The sequence below is a fragment of the Cetorhinus maximus genome, chromosome 8, assembly GCF_964194155.1.
Source record: "Cetorhinus maximus chromosome 8, sCetMax3.hap1.1, whole genome shotgun sequence".
NCBI classification, from domain to species: Eukaryota; Metazoa; Chordata; class Chondrichthyes; order Lamniformes; family Cetorhinidae; genus Cetorhinus; species Cetorhinus maximus.
Genome location: NC_135886.1, coordinates 9,388,482 through 9,407,425, shown reverse-complemented (window position 1 = coordinate 9,407,425; position 18,944 = coordinate 9,388,482). Strand labels below are relative to the sequence as shown.

The 18,944-nt window shown below is 41.0% G+C and overlaps 1 protein-coding gene across 4 annotated transcripts in view; it reads right to left on the bottom strand.

Annotated features, from left to right (window-relative positions):
• Positions 1 to 18,944, bottom strand: part of tmcc2 (transmembrane and coiled-coil domain family 2) — a 161,953-nt gene that overhangs the window by 75,669 nt on the left and 67,340 nt on the right. The window contains exon 1 of one of the 4 annotated variants that reach the window (XM_078546411.1): positions 1,239 to 2,782. The exons of the other annotated variants lie outside the window; for them this stretch is intronic. Within the exon in view, the coding sequence (XP_078402537.1) occupies positions 1,239 to 1,304 (66 nt within the window). The 5' untranslated portion in view covers positions 1,305 to 2,782. Of the gene's footprint in view, positions 1 to 1,238; positions 2,783 to 18,944 lie in introns of those variants that run through there. 4 annotated transcript variants of the gene reach the window in all.

Here is an 18,944-nt window from a genome sequence, read left to right as displayed (position 1 = left end):
TGCAGATTCATTAACTTAACCGCTAAACATATTTTGCACCATCTTTTATAGGCATGCACTCACATAATCTTCTCAAGGGCAATTAGGGATGGGCAATAAATGCCGACCTAGCCAGCAAGGCCCACATCCCGAGAATGAATATTTTAAAAAACCACTGGTTGAAGATGGCTTAAACAGTCAATAGAGAAGCTTTCTGGTCAGGACTGTTGCAAAGTGAGCTTAACTTTCGTCAATGAATCATTGATTAAAATGAGTCACATCATTGACCTGTTGCAAAATATTGAGATTCCAATCTCCCAGACAACTGTTAATTTTAAACTGTGATATTGAGAACAATGAACAAATAATTATTTTACTGGGATTAACAAAACATACACGAGTCACAGCTGGTAACTCTCACTCCCATCCAGGCACCCAATTTGTCCAAAAACAAACTCACGTCAAAATACCTGGTTAAAAAGGGTGACCAAGTTAAGTGAGCAGTAATTTCAGCATCTTTTAAAGGTAGGGTGGCTAACATTTGATTGTTAACCCAAATTAGAGGGGAGACAGCATTATGTGTGGAGCAAACATCTGAGAGATAATAACAAGGATGGAATTCAACTGGTGGAGTCATTTCCAAATGCAGAACATCAAGGTTGAATTTTCAACACTTTGGATTTTATTTATTTTTAAACAAAGGAACGAAACACACTGAACATGGCAGGAGGAATAGAAGCAGCAAGACCAGGATAAAAGACTGGTCTTTTATATGGACTAATATAGAGAGAGATGACTCTTAATATGACTGTTTAAAACATTTTTAATTTTTAAACAGTAGGTGCAATGAACAAAAATTCTGACAATTTACTGACAGCGACTCGAACAGTGTTTTAATTCACTCCACAGTTTATTACTGAGGTTTTACAGCACCACAATCCACTGTAAAATGCACAAGCCACAATCAGTGGACGAGAATCACGTTAATATTATTGACCTGACGACAGAATGGACTGGTCATTAAATACATAACAAAACAAAAACAGAATTACCTGGAAAATATTCATATTTCACTGCCAATCTTATTTTAAGCAAGCAATGTAGTGGAAATTTCCAATGGTATGTCACTAAATCAGCATATTATTTAGAGACTGGCAGTCGACATTTATTGCTCAGTTCAGCATCACTGCTACATGGAGACACAAATTAGGAACCTTTTGTTTAAACCAGTGCATGCCAATAAAACATGTAATACTCACAAATGTTCCCAGCAGTGAATTAAGCAGAAAAATTCTTCCCCCTGCAGAGGTGTGGTCCATCTGCATATCCCCCGTGTCACAAAGTACAAAATCGATCAAGTAAATATCCGGTCTGTGGTCGTCATCACTGCTCGAGTGGAAAGCCCTCAACACAAGGAATCCCTTCTGCCAGCGGTGGTTAAGGAAATTAAAAGAGACTGCTCTTCTCGAATGCTTCAGCGCAAGAGCTGATAGAAACCGGTTCCTGCTGGTTTAAATAGAACCATTCTGCAATGCTCCATGAATTGCCGACTGAGTCTTTAATTAGTGTCTCTCATGATAAATGTACAAAAGGTGACATGTGCATGGTGCACAATTTAAGCTATTCTTTTCCTCAATCTAAGCTCATTCACTAGGATCACAACAGTAGCATTACTATAATGCAAAATTATATAAAAATGATCACAGCCTTGTAGCCTGTAAAAAAATTATACTCTGAGCGAGGGATGCTTTGTGGTGTTACACAGCTTCACTTTTTTTATGGAATGGACTGAAGGGGGACAAAAATGAATTATATTCAGAACAGGTGGCATTATATTGTGAGAACTCCTAACTAATTGAGAACATATGTGGAACCACAAATTTTGACCAAGCCACTGTCAATCTGGAATAAAACTTGTGTGGGAATTATGTTTACAACGTATTAAGTGATGCATAATAATCTGTGTATGTAATCTATCATGCTGCTATGTAAAAAATACAAACTGCCAAGATTAAAGCCAGCATGTTTCTGATTCCATGATTCTTGCTTCATATTCTTTGCTTCAATAGATCTTCAGCAACCTAAAGGTTGTCAGCCCTTACTGGCAGGATTACATCTGTACAGTGTTCCTATTTTCCACAGATAAGTTGCCCCGACTCAGTCTAACAGTGATGAGCTCCACAGCAACCATTCTGAAGAACGGAATAGCAAATTAAATAGCAATTTAAGCAAAAGCTGCTGTTTATCTTGCATAGCTGCATCATTGTCAAGTGACACTGGGTGCTCATCAATGCAAGAAGTGGCAGCATAACAGGCCAGCCACTGGCCACAAAACCATGAAATGCCTAACCCCTTCCTGGAGGCCATCTCACACCAACTTGAATTCTCATAGCATGCAGTATAATTCCAACTAAATATCTAGTGTGACCAAGTACTATTCTTGTTATATTGGCCATGAAGTTTAAAATAAAATACGTTGTAGGAGGGAAAATGTCTTTATAGACTGACGTTCTCTATTTTATGATACATTAGTCTATCTTAATATCAATGCTACTTCCATTACACATCTGGGATCGGTGAAAATAGACATTCATTTATCATGGCCACTACACGGAGGACAGTATGAGCAATAATTCAAACCTGAAAATGTTACTTCAGGTCTGCCAAACGTCTAGCACATACAAGGGGAGACTGATCTTTGTCAGTGTTACGTTGATTGTATACTGTGTCCAATACCCTGTTGTAGGATATGCAATCCTCATCAACATATCGTTAAGACTCACTAAACATTGCACTCAACACAAAAGGATACTTGACTACTTTGTCTCTCCCACTTGGACTCAGCATGAACTGGAAAATCCAACTAACTACAGCGGTTCAAGGTTCAGAAATCAACAAGTATTTTCCTCTGTACCTTTCTTTCTCTTTCACATACAATCCCAACTGTGCAATCCGACTCTGCCGCACTGCAATCAGAGATTTCCAGACCATGCTTCATGCTGCTTGCACTATTCAAGCTCTGAAGCCGAGGCTTCTAACACCAGAAGCCCAACTGGTAATTCACCAACCAGACAATTTGCAACATGATCCAATCAGGCCAAAAGTGACTGTCACTCACAAACCACCAGCTGAAGTCAGCCTCAAATTAAAGCAGACCAAAGAAACCACAGTACACTTTTCATGATCAAAATTCTTAGAATGCGACCAATTAGATATATTTGTGCTGGCAGGAAACAGTCTTGATCATCCATCCTCCAAATACAGCTGTTTCTGAAACAAAAATAAAAATACCTGAAAAACTCAGCAGGTCTGGCAGCATCTGCGGAGAGGAACACAGTTAACGTTTCGAGTCCGTATGACTCTTCAACAGAACTAAGGAAAAATAGAAGAGAGGTGAAATATAAGCTGGTTTAAGGGGGGTGGGACAAGTAGAGCTGGATAGAGGGCCAGTGATAGGTGGAGATAGCCAAAAGATGTCATAGACAAAGGACAAAGGTGGTGATATTATTTAAGGAATGTGCTAATTAAGGGTAGAAAGCAGGACAAGCAAGGTACAGATAGCCCTAGTGGGGGTGGGGTGAAGGAATCGAAAAAGGCTAAAAGGTAGAGATAAAACAATGGATGGAAATACATTTAAAAATAATGGAAATAGGTGGGAAAAGAAAAATCTATATAAATTATTGGAAAAAAAAGAGGGGGATCGGAAAGGGGGTGGGGAAGGAGGAGAGAGTTCATGATCTAAAATTGTTGAACTCAATATTCAGTCCGGAAGGCTGTAAAGTGCCTAATCGGAAGATGAGGAGCTTTTCCTCCAGTTTGCGTTGAGCTTCACTGGAACAATGCAGCAGGCCAAGGACGGACATGTGGGCATGAGAGCAGGGTGGAGTGTTGAAATGGCAAGTGACAGGGAGGCCTGGGTAATGCTTGCCTGTCGCTTGCCATTTCAACACTCCACCCTGCTCTCATGCCCACATGTCTGTCCTTGGCCTGCTGCATTGTTCCAGTGAAGCTCAAAGCAAACTGGAGGAACAGCACCTCATCTTCCGATTAGGCACTTTACAGCCTTCCGGACTGAATATTGAGTTCAACAATTTTAGATCATGAACTCTCTCCTCCATCCCCACCCCCTTTCCGATCCCCCTCTTTTTTTTCCAATAATTTATATAGATTTTTCTTTTCCCACCTATTTCCATTATTTTTAAATGCATTTCCTTGCTTATCCTGCTTTCTACCCTTAATTAGCACATTAATTAGATAATATCACCACCTTCAACACCTCTTTGTCCATCTCCACCTATCACTGGCCCTCTATCCAGCTCTACTTGTCCCACCCCCCCTTAAACCAGCTTATATTTCACCTCTCTTCTATTTTTCCTTAGTTCTGTTGAAGAGTCATACGGACTCGAAACGTTAACTGTGTTCCTCTCCGCAGATGCTGCCAGACCTGCTGAGTTTTTCCAGGTATTTTTATTTTTGTTTTGGATTTCCAGCATCCGCAGTTTTTTGCTTTTATACAGCTGTTTCTGGCTTGTGCAGTCAGCCAGGGCAACGTAGGAATTGATCAAAAAGAATTCCCAATCATGCAAGCCCAAGAAGGGATGGCAAAGGCCATCTCCCCAACTGTTTACAAAACACAAGCACATTTGCTGCAATCAATCTGCTAAAATTACACAGTATTGACACTACGGGCTTGGACACTTAACACCTACATACATTCCTGACAGGATTGGCACTTGAACCTCGGGCAACGTTTTATCACTGAGACCTTCATTCAGTGTGAAGAAAATAATCATCAGTTTGCAAACATTCAAATCAAATTGCATGGCAAAACATCACAGAATATTATGCAGCTACGAAAACACTGAACGTAGAGTTGGGTACCAACTAGACTGAAGGCTCAGCAAGGATTCCATTCTGTTAAGTAAGAATTGAAGACAACCAGTAATGCATAAATTACAATGGTGCACTCCACTAAACTACGTTAGTTTAGCACAAGGGTTAACAGAGAGCACAACTAAATAACTATAGGTTAAAAGAAAAACTGAATACTGAAAAACTAAAATAACACGAGAAAATAGAAAGATCAGTGAACAGAGAAAAGACAGGTTCAAGGTTTGAGTAGCTAAACCATGAGAATGAAAGACCCCCTCATAAAATATTACCTCCTGTAATCAAGAGTGCGAGAATTACTGTTTGGATTCCATACTCTCAATTACAAAAGAAATTACAGGCTCTGACTATAACTAATAACTGTTGTTGGATGCAGCAACTGTGACAAAATACTAACATAATCCATTTGTAGCATTATTAGAATGTATAAGAGAAGATAAAATGGGTGAAGGCCATAACCTTAATGAAGCCCTCTCCTTCCATAATGTACAATTAAGGGGCTTTTTATGTTTTCAGAGCACGAGGCTTGGAAGAGCAGCCTACGGGCATCAGCCTCCACATTTATGGAGTGAAAACATAGCTGGCCTATGTGTAGGCTTAGTTCCCAAATGCTTTTCCATGTGTGCACAGACTTCTTTTGCCAGCTGACTGGACTTTTTGGACACATCTGTGAATAGAAAGGCCTGCCTCATTGTGTGATGCCGAGCCCAGTCTGGGCATAAACATACTTCAGTCATGATATGCACACACTGACATACTATACAAGCTCAGCTGGCTTATAAAGGCAGCAAACAGCTGAGCATTGTTGAAACATCATCAGATCCAGAAAAAATTCTTATCCCCATCAGTCAGTTGTCCACCCTGAGGCTAACAGCATGTATGCAATTAAGTGAAAGCTACACAAGTACATGAAGGAGAATGGATTAGAACAATATGTTGAAATGGTTAGAAGTTAGAATGAAATAAATAAGAGTCGGGGGAGGTTTGTGTGGAGCATAAACACTGGCATAGACCAGCTGGTCTGAATGGCCTGTTTCTGTGCTGTAAATCTATGCAATTAAACACAGACCAAGCGATTTATACTTGATAGCGGTAATGATCACGCAAGGCCTGGGAGTCATGAGGCTATGACACTGCAGTAGTGTAAAAGCACCTGTTGCAAGTCTCAATGTGGCAGTTTATTGGATAGCAACCAAGTGTAGGAAACCTGACTGATTTTATTTTCCTAACTAGTGGTGCCGTGACCAACTCAGAGGAAAAGGACATACTGAGCGATGTTAAGAGTGATGATCACAAACCTGGTTAAAAAGATGAGTTTTGAAAATGCAATTTAAGGGATGGTGCAAAGTAGCAAGACAAAGAGGTTCAAAGAGAAGAGTAGGGGCAAGAAAATTAAAGCCCTCACACAAGCGGTGTGGAGGGAAACAAAAGTCGTAGGGCTGAATGCAATCTTTCAGTCTCTTTTTCCTGCCCAAAATTAGAAATGTAAAAGGCGGCTATGGTGAGTATTGTAAACAACAAGGATTTAAACTCAATGCCTTGGATACTTGGAGCCAGTCGAAGTTAATAAAAATAGAAGTGATAGGTGAGTGGAAGACATGGTAAATGTAGTTGGGTTTTGAATGACTTGGGAGTCCATGTGGAATAAAACTCAAAAAACCAAGCAAGGAAGACACTGGAGAATTTGAGCTTGGGAGCTAATAAAAGCACAGATATGATCTCACTTACAGCTGGATGAGGTGACTGGGGCAAATAGGGGAAGGTGAATTGTGATCCTCTTGGTATGGTCAGGGAATCAAAAAAATAAGGTAGCAAAGGAGCTGTTGCTTGGGTCAGAAAAATATTAATATAAATGGATTCCCTTTGTGTATGGGTGCCTTGGTTCGTCTGACAGGCAAGAGGGCGGGTGAAATGTCACTGGTGATGATCGTAGACAGAAGCTGTGGGACAGTCAGCTCAGCTCCATTATTTTGGGCCTGGTCACCTTCACATTATACTAAGCCATGCAGCACATAACACTCTAGATAATAACTCAACAGGTGCATTAGGGCTAAAGGGAGGGAGGGAGGGGTAAATTATGCTTTAATGTTACCATCCCTACTATTGAGCTCACTGATCCCAATACTATATTAAAATTGCATCATATTAAATAGAGCCTGTAGCACATAAACAGACCATTTTCACTACAGTGTTTATGCTCGACCAAAGCCTCCCCACACTAGTTATTTTTTCTGCCCTGCAGCCATATCCAATCAGTTACAGGTACACTGCGTAACATAGTTGATTTACTTCTGCATGAACCTTAATTCATCACTTTCATCAAGTGATAGATCAGCAACCATCAACACTTCACTCAAAAGTTGTAAAGATCAAAATATTTTCTTCATGTGACTTTGCCAAACACATTTCAAATTTTCAAAGCCAAAATCACAAATCGTACAGATGGTTGTTTTCCCACAGCTCAAGTTGACACAGCATAAGAATATCAAACACCTGCTTTGCTGGAATCCTAGCAAGGAAACAAATGCCTTCAGTACAGCAGCATAAAGAAATCAGACGCCCACCATTACACTTCACTGGAATGAACGTGTGAAATATCACTGTTTTCAAAAAGATGTATCCGATACAGCAGTAATTTTGACCAAGAACACTATTGTGAAGACGTTTTTAAACTTACTTGAGAAACAACTGTGTCAGTAAATTATTTATAAAATTGCAAACAAATTTAGAAATTGAACCAAATGTTCAATTGCAAAAATGATGTTACCTTTCAGAAAAGTTGATGTAAAACACGATATAAGGCTTCCTCCTTGGCCTACTGGGTAAATCCACTCTGTACTAGGGCAGTGAGCTATGCAAATAATTCCCTAATCCAATCCCCAGTTAAATTAGCTGATCAGCATCGGGGAATATGACAACTGAGCTCAACACCTCCAGGCTAACAGTGTGGGGAGGGAATACCTGGTTTCCATTCCTGATCTGTAAGCTAAACAATATTTACACAAAACCTGGTCACGGTAACTCCATGTGCATTTTTATACACTACACAATGTAACCTGTGGAGTAAAAGCCGGCAAAACATTCACAAGCAGCATTCTAATTAAGGGGAAGTGTTGTTTCTTCACTTGCTATTGGCCTGCTATGTAAAGTGTGCATATGTGGCAATCAGATGGCAACAGGATCAGGGATCAGAGGTCAGATATAGAAACATAGAAACTAGGAGCAGGAGTAGGCCATTTGGCCCTTCGAGCCTGCTCCGCCATTCGTTATGATCATGGCTGATCATCCAGCTCAATAGCCTGCTCCCGCTTTCTCTCCATACCCTTTGATCCCTTTCGCCCCAAGAGCTATGCCTAACTCCTTCTTGAAAGCATACAATGTTTTGGTCTCAACTACTTTCTGTGGTAACGAATTCCACAGGCTCATCACTCTGAGTGAAGAAATTTCTCCTCATCTCAGCCCTAAACAGTCGACCCCGTATCATCAGACTGTGACCCCTGGTTCTGGACTCCCCCACCATCGGGAACATCCTTCCTGCATCTACCCTGTCTAGTCCTGTTAGAATTTTATAGGTTTCTATGAGATCCCTCCTCATTCTTCTGAACTCCAGCAAATATAATCCTAATCGACTCAATCTCTCCTCATATGTCAGTCACGCCATCCCAGGAATCAGTTGGGTAAACCTTCGCTGCACTCCCTCTATAGCAAGTACATCCTTCCTCAGATAAGGAGACCAAAACTGCACACAATATTCCAGGTGTGGTCTCCCCAAGGCCCCGTACAATTGCAGCAAGACATCCCTGTTCCTGTACTCGAATCCTATGACTAGGAAGACCAACATACCATTTGCCTTCTTTACCGCCTGCTGCACCTGCATGCTTACCTTCAGCAACTGGTGTACAAGGACACTCAGGTCTCGTTGCACATTCCCCTCTCTCAATTTATAGCCAGTCAGATAATAATCTGCCTTCCTGTTTTTGCTACCAAAATGGATAACCTCACATTTATCCACATTATACTGCATCTGCCCACTCACTCAGCTTGTCCAAATCACACTGAAGCATCTCTGCATCCTCCGCGCAGCTCACCCTCCCACCCAGCTTTGTGTCATCTGCAAATTTGGAGATATTACATTTAATTCCCTCATCTAAATCATTAATATATATTGTGAAAAGCTGGGGTCCCAGCACCGATCCCTGCGGTACCCGACTAGTCACTGCCTGCCATTCGGAAAAAGACCCGTTTATTCCTACTCTTTGTTTCCTGTCTGTCAACCAGTTTTTTATCCATCTCAATACACTACCCCCAATCCCATGTGCTTTAATTTTACACGCTAATCTCTTATGTGGGACTTTGTCGAAAGCCTTCTGAAAGTCCAAATAAACCACATTCACTGGCTCCCCCTCATCAACTCTACTTATTACATTCTCGAAAAATTCCAGTAGATTTGTCAAGCATGATTTCCCTTTCATAAATCCATGCTGACTCTGTCCGATTCTGCCACTGTTTTCCAAGTGCTCAGCTATTAAATCTTTTTAATGGGCTCTAGAATTTTCCCCACTACCGACATCAGGCTGACTGGTCTATAATTCCCTGTTTTCTCTCTGCCTCCTTTTTTAAATAGTGGAGTTACATTAGCTACCCTCCAATTTGTAGGAACTGTTCCAGAGTCTATAGAATCTCGGAAGATGACCGCCAATGCATCCACTGTTTCTAGGGCCACTTCCTTAAGTACTCTGGGATGTAGATTATCGGGCCCTGGGAATTTATCGGCCTTCAATCCCATCAATTTCACCAACACCATTTCCCTACTTATCCTGATTTCTTTCAGTTCCTCCCTCTCACTAAATCCTGTGTTCCCCAACATTTCTGGTATGTTATTAGTGTCCTCCTTTGTGAAGACAGAACCATGTGATGCCCTTAATGATTGAGCAGCTTACTTTCACTCACTACCCAGCCTTGCACAGAAGAAAATAGTACCTGGGGACAGGTGGTATCAGGTGCAAGATATTGGGAGAAAGTTAGAAATGAACCTCTTGACCGGAGTCACAATTATCTGATAAATTAATCCAAAGCAACCGTTACTAAGGGAGTTCAAACTTAGGATGGATTCAAACACTCCACTCAGAAGTGAAACTTTCAAGTGCCAACCCATTGTGTCACTGAGTCCTCTTATGATTATGCTTTTGAGATCTAACTCACTACAAGCAGCCATCAAAAGTAGAAATGGATTGGTTGCTTCAGTGAGGCGCAATATCAAGCAGCTAGGGGTTGTAAAACCAAGAATTGAATCTGAGGCACAGATATTTGATGAATTAAATGATAATAAGCTAAAATCCGATGCAACTGACAGGTTAAGATCCAAACTAACAATGAAGAGCAGAAGGATGAAATTTTTTTTTAAATCAAAGCTACAAGCAATGCAACCGCCAAATTTTTTGCTGTCGTGCACAACCAATTCATCTAAGTGTGCAGGCCCTTTAAATTTTTTTGTGCAGCTGTGCAGAAACTTAAATGAGCTGACCTCTGCTCAGCCTGTGCTGGAGCTTTCAGGTTGCCATGCAGCTTATCAGGAACATTGGCTACAAGGTAACCACAAATGATAGAGTTTCCGCTTTTTGTTTCTGTATCAGAACAGAATTTAATAAGGCATTCAGTAGCTTTGGAATTAAAGGTCGTTGCCTTCATGTTTTGGTCAGGTTAAGCAAAAATTGCTTCATTGTGTATTGCAACTTTTTTTAAAAATTCTTTCACAGAATGTGAGCATCACTGGCAGGACCAGCATTTCGTGCTCACCACTAGGTACCTTCGAGTTGGTGGTGGTGGCAGTGGGCTTACTTGAACTGCTACAGTCAGCAGGTGAAGGTACTGGTTCTGTTGAAGAGTCATGCGGACTCGAAACGTTAGCTGTGTTCCTCTCCGCAGATGCTGCCAGACCTGCTGAGTTTTTCCAGGTATTTTTATTTTTGTTCTGTAACACTGCTGTTTGGTAGGCAGCTTTTAGATTTTTGACCTAGCTGCAATGAAGGAAAAGTGATCTAGGTCCAGGTTAGGATGGCGATTGAGTTGATTGGAACTTCAAGTCAACATGACAGAATCAGAATCACACAACGGTTATGGTGTAGAAAGAGGCCATTCAGCCCAACGTGTCTGCACCGGGTCTCTGAGCATTTTAACTTAGTGCCAATCTCCTGTCTTTTCCCCGTAACCCTGCACATTGTTTCTGTTTAAATAATCATCCAATGCCCTCTTGAATGCCTCAATTGAACCTGCCTCCACCACACTCCCAGGCAGTGCATTCCAAACCCTAACTACTCGCTGTGTGAAAAAGTTCTTTCTCACCTCGCATTCACTTCTTTTGTAAAACACTTTAAAACTGTGCCTTCTGGTTCTCGATCCATTTACGAGCAGCAACAGTTTCTCTCTATCTACTCTGTCCAGACCCATGATTTTGAAAACTTCTATCAAGTCTCCTCTCAGCCTTCTCCTCTCCAAGGAAAACAGTCCCAACTTCTCCAATCTTTCCTCAAAACTGAAGTGCCTCATCTCTGGAACCATTCTCATAAACCTCTTCTGCACTCTCTCCAATGTGTTCAAATCCTTCCTACAGTGTGGCAACCAGAACTGTACACAAACCAGCTGAGGTCTAACCAGTGTCCTATATAAGTTCATCATAACCTCCCTGCCCTTGTATTCTATGCCCCTATTAATGAAGCCTAGAATACTGTATGCTTTTGTGCCTCCTTTAATGACATATGTACATATACACCCAGATCTCTCTCTGCTCCTGCAGGCCCTTTAGAATAGTATTCTGTATTTTATACTGTCTTCATGTTCTTTGTACCAAAGTGTACCTCTTCTCCTCATTGAACTTCATCTGCCACCTATCTGCCCACTCCACCAATGTGTCAATGTCCTTTTCAAGTTCGACACTGTCCTCCACAATTTACAATTCTCCCAAGTTTTGTACTGTCTGCAAACTTTGAAATTGCCCCCTGCCAAGATCTAGATCATAGATCAGGAAAAAGCAAGAGTCCCAATTCCGACCCCTGGGGAACTCCACTACAAGCCTTCTTCCAGCACGAAAAATACCCATTAACCATTACTCTGTTACATCCCTCAGCCAATTTTGTATCCCCGTTGCTACTGTCCCTTTTATTCCATGACCTATAAAAGCTTCTTCACAAGTCTGTTGTGTGGCACTGTATCGAAAACCTTTTGGAAGTCCATATACACATCAATGGCGTTGCCCTCATCAACCATCTCTGTTACCTCTTCAAAACACTCCAGCAAGTTAGTTAGACACGATTTTCCTTCAACAAATCCATGCTGACTCTTCTGAATCAATCCACATTTTGCCACGTGACTATCAATTGTAAGTTTTCCCACCGCCAAAGTTGAACTGACTGGTCTGTAGTTGCAGGGCATTTCTTTGCAACGTTTTTTGAACCAAAGTGTAATGTTTGCAATTCTCCAGTCTTCCGGCACCTCCCCCGAATCCAGGAAGCATGGGAAGATTATTGCCAGTGCCTCAGCAATTTCCACTCTCATTTCCTTCAACATTCTTGGATGCATCTCATCCAATCCCAGTGCTTATCAACTTCTAAGTACCGACAGCTTTTCCAATATCTCCTCATCAATTTTAAACCTTTCTAGTGACTGAGTTTCCTCCTCCGTCACCATGGCCTGGGCAGCTTCTGCCTCGTAGGTAAAGACAGATGCAAAGTATTCATTTAACATCTCAGCCATGCCTCTTGTCTCTGTGTGTAAATCCTGTTTTTGGTCCCTATTCAGCCCTACTCCTCCTTTTAACCATTAAACTTTTTATGTGCTTACAGAATACTTCGATATTTCCTTTTATGTTAGCTGCCAGTCTTTTTTAATAATCCTTCTTTGCTTCACGTATTTGCTTTTTCACATCCCTTCTGAACCTTCTGCATTCAGTTTGGTTCTCAATTATATTTGCTACCTGACACCTGTCGTAAGCACACTTTTTTCTTTAACTTAACTTTCATCTCCTTTGTCATCCAGGGAGCTCTGGATCTGTTTATCCTACGTTTCCCTTTTGGGGGAACATACCTTGACTGTGTCCAAACCATCTCCTCTTTGAAGGTAGCCCATTGTTCAGCTACTGTTTTTCCCATCAACCTTTGGTTCCAGTCTATCTGGACCAGCTCCGTTCTTGCCCCATTGAAGTCCGGTCCCTGCTAGTTGATTATTCTTACTCTGGATTGACCAATGTCATTTTCCACTGTCATTCTAAACCTTATGATACAATGATCACTATCCCCTAAATGTTCCCCCACGGTCACATGATCTACATGGCCCACCTCATTCCCAAGAACTAGGTCTAGCAGTGCCTCCTTTCTTGTTGGGCTGGACACATTCTGCTCTAGAAAATTCTCCTAAACACAATCTAGGAACGCTTGTCCCTCACTGTCCCTTACGCTACCACTATCCCAGTCTATATACAGGTAATTAAAGTCCCCCATTATAACTACACTATGATGTTTACACCTCGCTGTAATTTCGTGTCAGATTTGTTCCTCTGTATCCTTCCCACTAGTTGGTGGTCTATATATTACACCGAGCAATGAAATTGCACCCTTCTTATTTCTTATTCTTTAGCTCTAGACATCCTTCTAAGTGGGAGATTTTCAATGAAACCTCGGTGACTTGCTGCAGTAGATCCCTTGGATAGTATATACTATTAGCCACAGTATGCCAATGGTGAATGAAATCGATGTTTAAGCAGCTGGGGATGCAATCAAGCAAACCTCTTTGCCCTGGATGATGGCGAGCTTCTTGAGTACTGTTGCAACTTTTAAAAATTCAGTCATGGGACGTGGGCATTGCTGACTTGTTATTTATTATCCATCCCTAATTGCCCTTGAGAAGGTAGTGGTGAGCTGCCTTCTTGAACCACTGCAGTCCATGTGTTGCAGGTACACCCACAATGCTGTTAGGCAGGGAGTTCCAGGGTTTTGACCCGGCGACAGCGAAGGAACGGCGATATATTTCTCAGTCAGGATGGTGAGTTACTTGGAGGGGAGCTTCCAGGTGATGGTGTTCCCATGTGTCTGCTGCCCATGTCCGGTAATCCTTCGCCTCCTCGGTGGAAGAGAGGTTTTGGGGAGTCAGGTGGTGAGCCTTTCTTCCAAGTACATTCAGACTCTGAATGCCACCAGCTCCTGTCAGTAATCCAAGCTTGAGCTCGAGCACCTCGTGGTGTCTTTCTGACCTTTGTTGCTATCCTGTAATGGTAGGCAATGGCGATGGCGATCTCAAAACCACCTCAAGGCAGGAACCATTGATAATTATGCTCCAGTTGAGTTTCTGGTCAATATCAACACCCAGGATATTTTGGTTTTAATTGGCTTAATTAATTCAATCTGTGACAAAGATTTTGATCACTTGACATACATTGTCTTGTGTGGCTTGATGTCATACTTTGTTTCTAATGTTCCTGTTAAGAGCCTTGGAACTTTTTTTTTATTCTTTGATGGGATGTGGGATTTGTTGCCCATCCTTATTTGCCCATGAACTGAGTGGCTTGCAGCCATTTCAGAGGGCAGTTAAGAATCAACCACATTGCTGTGGATCTGGAGTCACATGTTGGCCAGGCCAGATAAGGATGGCAGATTTCTTTCCCTAAAGGACATTAGTGAATCAGATGGGTTTTTACAACAATCGACAATGGTTGTGGTTATTAGACTTTTAATTCCATTCTTTTTTATTGAATTCAAATTCAACCATCTGCCGTGGTGGGATTTGAATCTCAATCCCCGGAGCATTACCTTGGGTCTCTGAATTGTCACTAGTCCAGTGAAAATACCACTACGCCAGCAATTGCACAGCAAATAAGATCGGCTCTGGTCATAACAGTCTCCTTTACTTTCAAAGTAATTTTCTGACTTTCTTTTTTCCATACCATTAAACATTATATGATCCTATGATAATATGCTGTTGCTGAATGTCAAGAGGTGTGATTAAGCACTCTCTTGATGGAGGTTTTCATTGCCTGGTACAAATGTTCCTCACCATGGATTAGCTCAAGCCTAGATGCTGTCCAGGTTTTGCCCCACTCTGAACTTATGATGGAGGAAGTCATCAATGAAGCAGATGATAACTGCCTGGGAGGCTGCCTCAAGGACTTCCTGTTGCCATGTCCTGGGGCTGAACGATTGACCTAGAACAACACACATTTTCCTCTGTGTAAGGTATAACCAGCACTGGAGAGTATTCCCACCCGATTTCAATAGGCTTAACTCAATTTTACTCAACTCTTTAATTACTTCACAAAATCTTTACAGTTGAAGAAGAATATTTAAACCATTGTAACTCAGCCATTCAAAAATACCATTCAGTACCATCACTGCTGCATCCAATTTCTTACAACTGAGCCCATGGAACTCATACTGAGTTTTAAATCACTCTCTGGATAAAAAGCAACAACCTGGTCTTAGTCTTAAAATGCCTTCTCATAGTTTGAACCAATGTCTCGATGAGAAATGAATTTTTCATAAATATTTTTGGGGATTATAGTGTTATTCTTTGGTAAAGGCTGTGTGCTTGTGCGATTTAATTAAGCTGGGCAGAAAATTAATAGGAGAGGTTGTCTGGGGAGGTGAAAACATGAAGAGGATAGAGGTGTTAGGTTTGAGGTACAAGTAAGTAGGTTAGATCTAACATTTACATTTTTAGATAAATTGAGAGTTTGTTTGAACATCAAAGGAAGTCAGAGGTGGAAAGGAACATGTCTGCATCTTGCAGCAGTTCCATAGGTAAACAGTAGTGGAGATATATTTTAATGACCCAAAAGCAAAGACAAAATGGAGACATGAAAGATTTTATATTTGGAAGGATTTGAGTTTGTAAGAGGTGTGAGAACAATCGAACCTGAGATGGAAGGGGGAAAAAGGTATTTTATAGTTAATGTGGAGAGCTTAGGGAGCTGTTGCTCTGAAGCTGTTTGAGCTGTTGGTAGCATCTGGAGCTGAGTTGGGAACTGTTAGCTCTGGACTGGGAGAAGATGCAGGTTTGAATCAGCCATCCAGTCAAGCCAGAGAAGTCTTGGGCTGCAAAGCAGTGTTATTCTTAAGTTTGGATTCCACAGCAGAGCGGGAGAGAGTTGATAGGTCATGTGGTATGCCTCAATTAAAGCTGTAGCAGTTGGCTTTGGGTAATATTACTGGATTCTTTATGGTTAAAGATCTATAAGGGAATGTTGCATGGAAGGTGTTTACCTGTGGGTCTGACCTAGTGGAGAGTCTTTTTGGGAGAATGTTTTGTAAGACTCACCTTAATTGTGCAACTGGAACCTTGTGTGCTTCAGTTTTCCTTTATTCCTATTAATAAAACTTTTACTTTTAATTTTAAAATCTCAAAAGTGTTACTGGACCTCTTACTGCTGAGATCAGTACGTATTCTTCTCATTTCCAGAATACAAAAAAAGGGTATTACCTGTAAGCCAAGTTTCCCTCTGGGATTTCATTTGCGGAGCAATTAAGATCTGCTGTGGTCATAACAGCCTCCTTTACCTTAAAGTAATTTTCTGACTTCCTTTTTTCCATACCATCAAATATGCTGTGATCAAATATGCTGAGACCAAATATGCTGAGACCAAATATGCTGAGACCAAATATGCTGAGACCAAATATGCTGAGACCAAATATGCTGAGACCAAATATCCTGAGATCATCTCTGCAAAATCTTCTTTCAAGGTTAAAGCAGTTATTCCAATCTTTCCTTACATCAAGAATTTGAGTTAAGAGAAATCAGCCTCATTGTTATTCCCTGCATCGTCTCCAGCACTTGAATGCCTCCCTTTGATTCGTTGAGGAAATTGTCACTGTATCTTTTAAGGACTATGGGGATTGCATGGGTGCAGAGTACAGTAGCAACACAAGTGGTATTCGCCACTAACAAGATGTTGCTATCAAGCCAAAAAGACATTCTGTCTATCACACAAATGAGTAACGTGGCATTTGAATTTCGGTGCCACTGGGATGCTAGGTATGTAGGCCATACCTCCCAAAGATCGGCAGATGGTATCAAACAGCATATCCCTGCTGCTGTTCACAATGGGCAACGTACAGATCATACCCAGCCAGCCAGTGGTTGTAAAACTCAAAATGCTGTGTCCAATATTAGATGGGATTCCATGACTGGATAACATTTGCTAAATAATCTTTAGTGTGCTAAGAATTACGCTGACAGCCAATTTAAGATTGTCAGTCGAACTCTCAATGTTGCACATGTGTGTGTACTGGAAGTTACATATATTAATACACGGGGCCCTGTTCTTTGCAGACAGAAAGAACATGTACACACATTGCACCTTTTTCAGCTAAACAAAATAAATGACAGCCATTCGCTAACTCATTCCTCAGGGCAATGCCTTGACCAATTAGGGTCAAACTGCCTGGTTTAAATTTCAAACAATGCTCAGCAGTTAACTGTCAGTCACCATAAACTGGTTCATTCTCCATGGCAACGCGTCTACAATCGTCCACTTGCCAATCAATCAGCACTCTTCACATACGGTCTCAATTGTTGTTTTCCTCTTGTATTGGTATTCTTGAAGTGCCCTGATGAAAGCAAGATGAAAACCTGCGACATATCTCTTTTTTCAGCAATACCCAGTGATGTAAGTTAGAGTTGGGGCTTCTTTCTGGGCAACACTCAAGCCCAGTTGCCTGCTTTAAATGCAATGACATTAATGCTATATTGTCCAAGAGAAATTGCTGACAAGTCACAAGTATGGCTACGACGACACTACTTCAGCCGTGTGCAATCATGCCAGCAAAAAACCTTATGTACAACTCAAATAATACAAACAAATGTACTTTACTGAAATTTCTCCCACTATTCAGTATCTGAGGAAGTAAAGCACCCAACAGTCAAGGTACACTCACTGCTTTTCAACCTACCATTTTACCAAATGCAAAATGGTTAAAGTTCACATACATACATCAGATATGAGATCACATGCCCAAAGATGTTCAACCACTCATTTACTAGTCAGAAATTCAATTATGACATCTGGAAATCCAAATTAGCCATATGCAGCTGATGGTTCATTTATGGGAAACACTACATCAGCACATTCAGTGACCTAGAATAAGCAATAAAGTGGGAATAAAAAGCTCCTTTAGTCATCTATTACTTTTCAATATTATAAACATCTAAATTGGAGACATCTGTTGGTCTGACATTGGACATTTGCTCTCTAAATATTAACACAGTTCTGCTGCAATTTTGTTCTTTATATAACTCAGCCATGCTAAAACATGCATGACCGCCACAACACAGCTAAGAGCAACAAGCTCAGGTAGAATACACATATTACTTGGGCAAGGATACCCCCACCCATAACTATTTCAATCTAATAACATTTGAGTTTTTTTTTCCTGATGTCTATATGTATTTTCGAGGAAAATATGGTGGTCTACAGATAAACAAGGTAGAAACTTTCTCACCTTGTTATTTATTAAGAAAAAGTCAGGATCAGGTGGCCTGCGACAATAAAGCTAGGCTGACTGACCTGGCCATTAATTGGTTAAAGGATACAAGGCCATTCACTGTTTCTCCATCGACAAAGATGGAATTGTTCAATAACTGTACTGCTTTATGGCTTCACCAGGGATAGATACCCTCCCTTACTTCACACAATTGTCATTCTTCACATGAAATTCAGTTGTGAAATTCACAGTGTAGCCCAAATGAGTTTTCTCCCAAGCTTTAAAGTATGTACACTTTTGCACCAAGGCTTACTGGAACATACCCAGATGCAGGAACATTGGCTTTTTTTTCCCTCCCCTAGCCCAGGTGTAATGACACCAATTGTAGCCTTTGACTGCTGCAATGTTAACCTCACTAAGTGGCAGCACTCTCACTTTCAGAATTTAAGCACATAAATCAAGGTTAACAATTCAGTGCAACAATAAAGGAGTGCTAAAAATAAAATTCAAATAAAAAATAAATAAAATTTTAAAAAGGAGTGCTAGATTGTCAGAGGTGCTATCTCAGATGAGACATTAAACTGAGGTCCCATCTGTTTGTTAAATGTATTT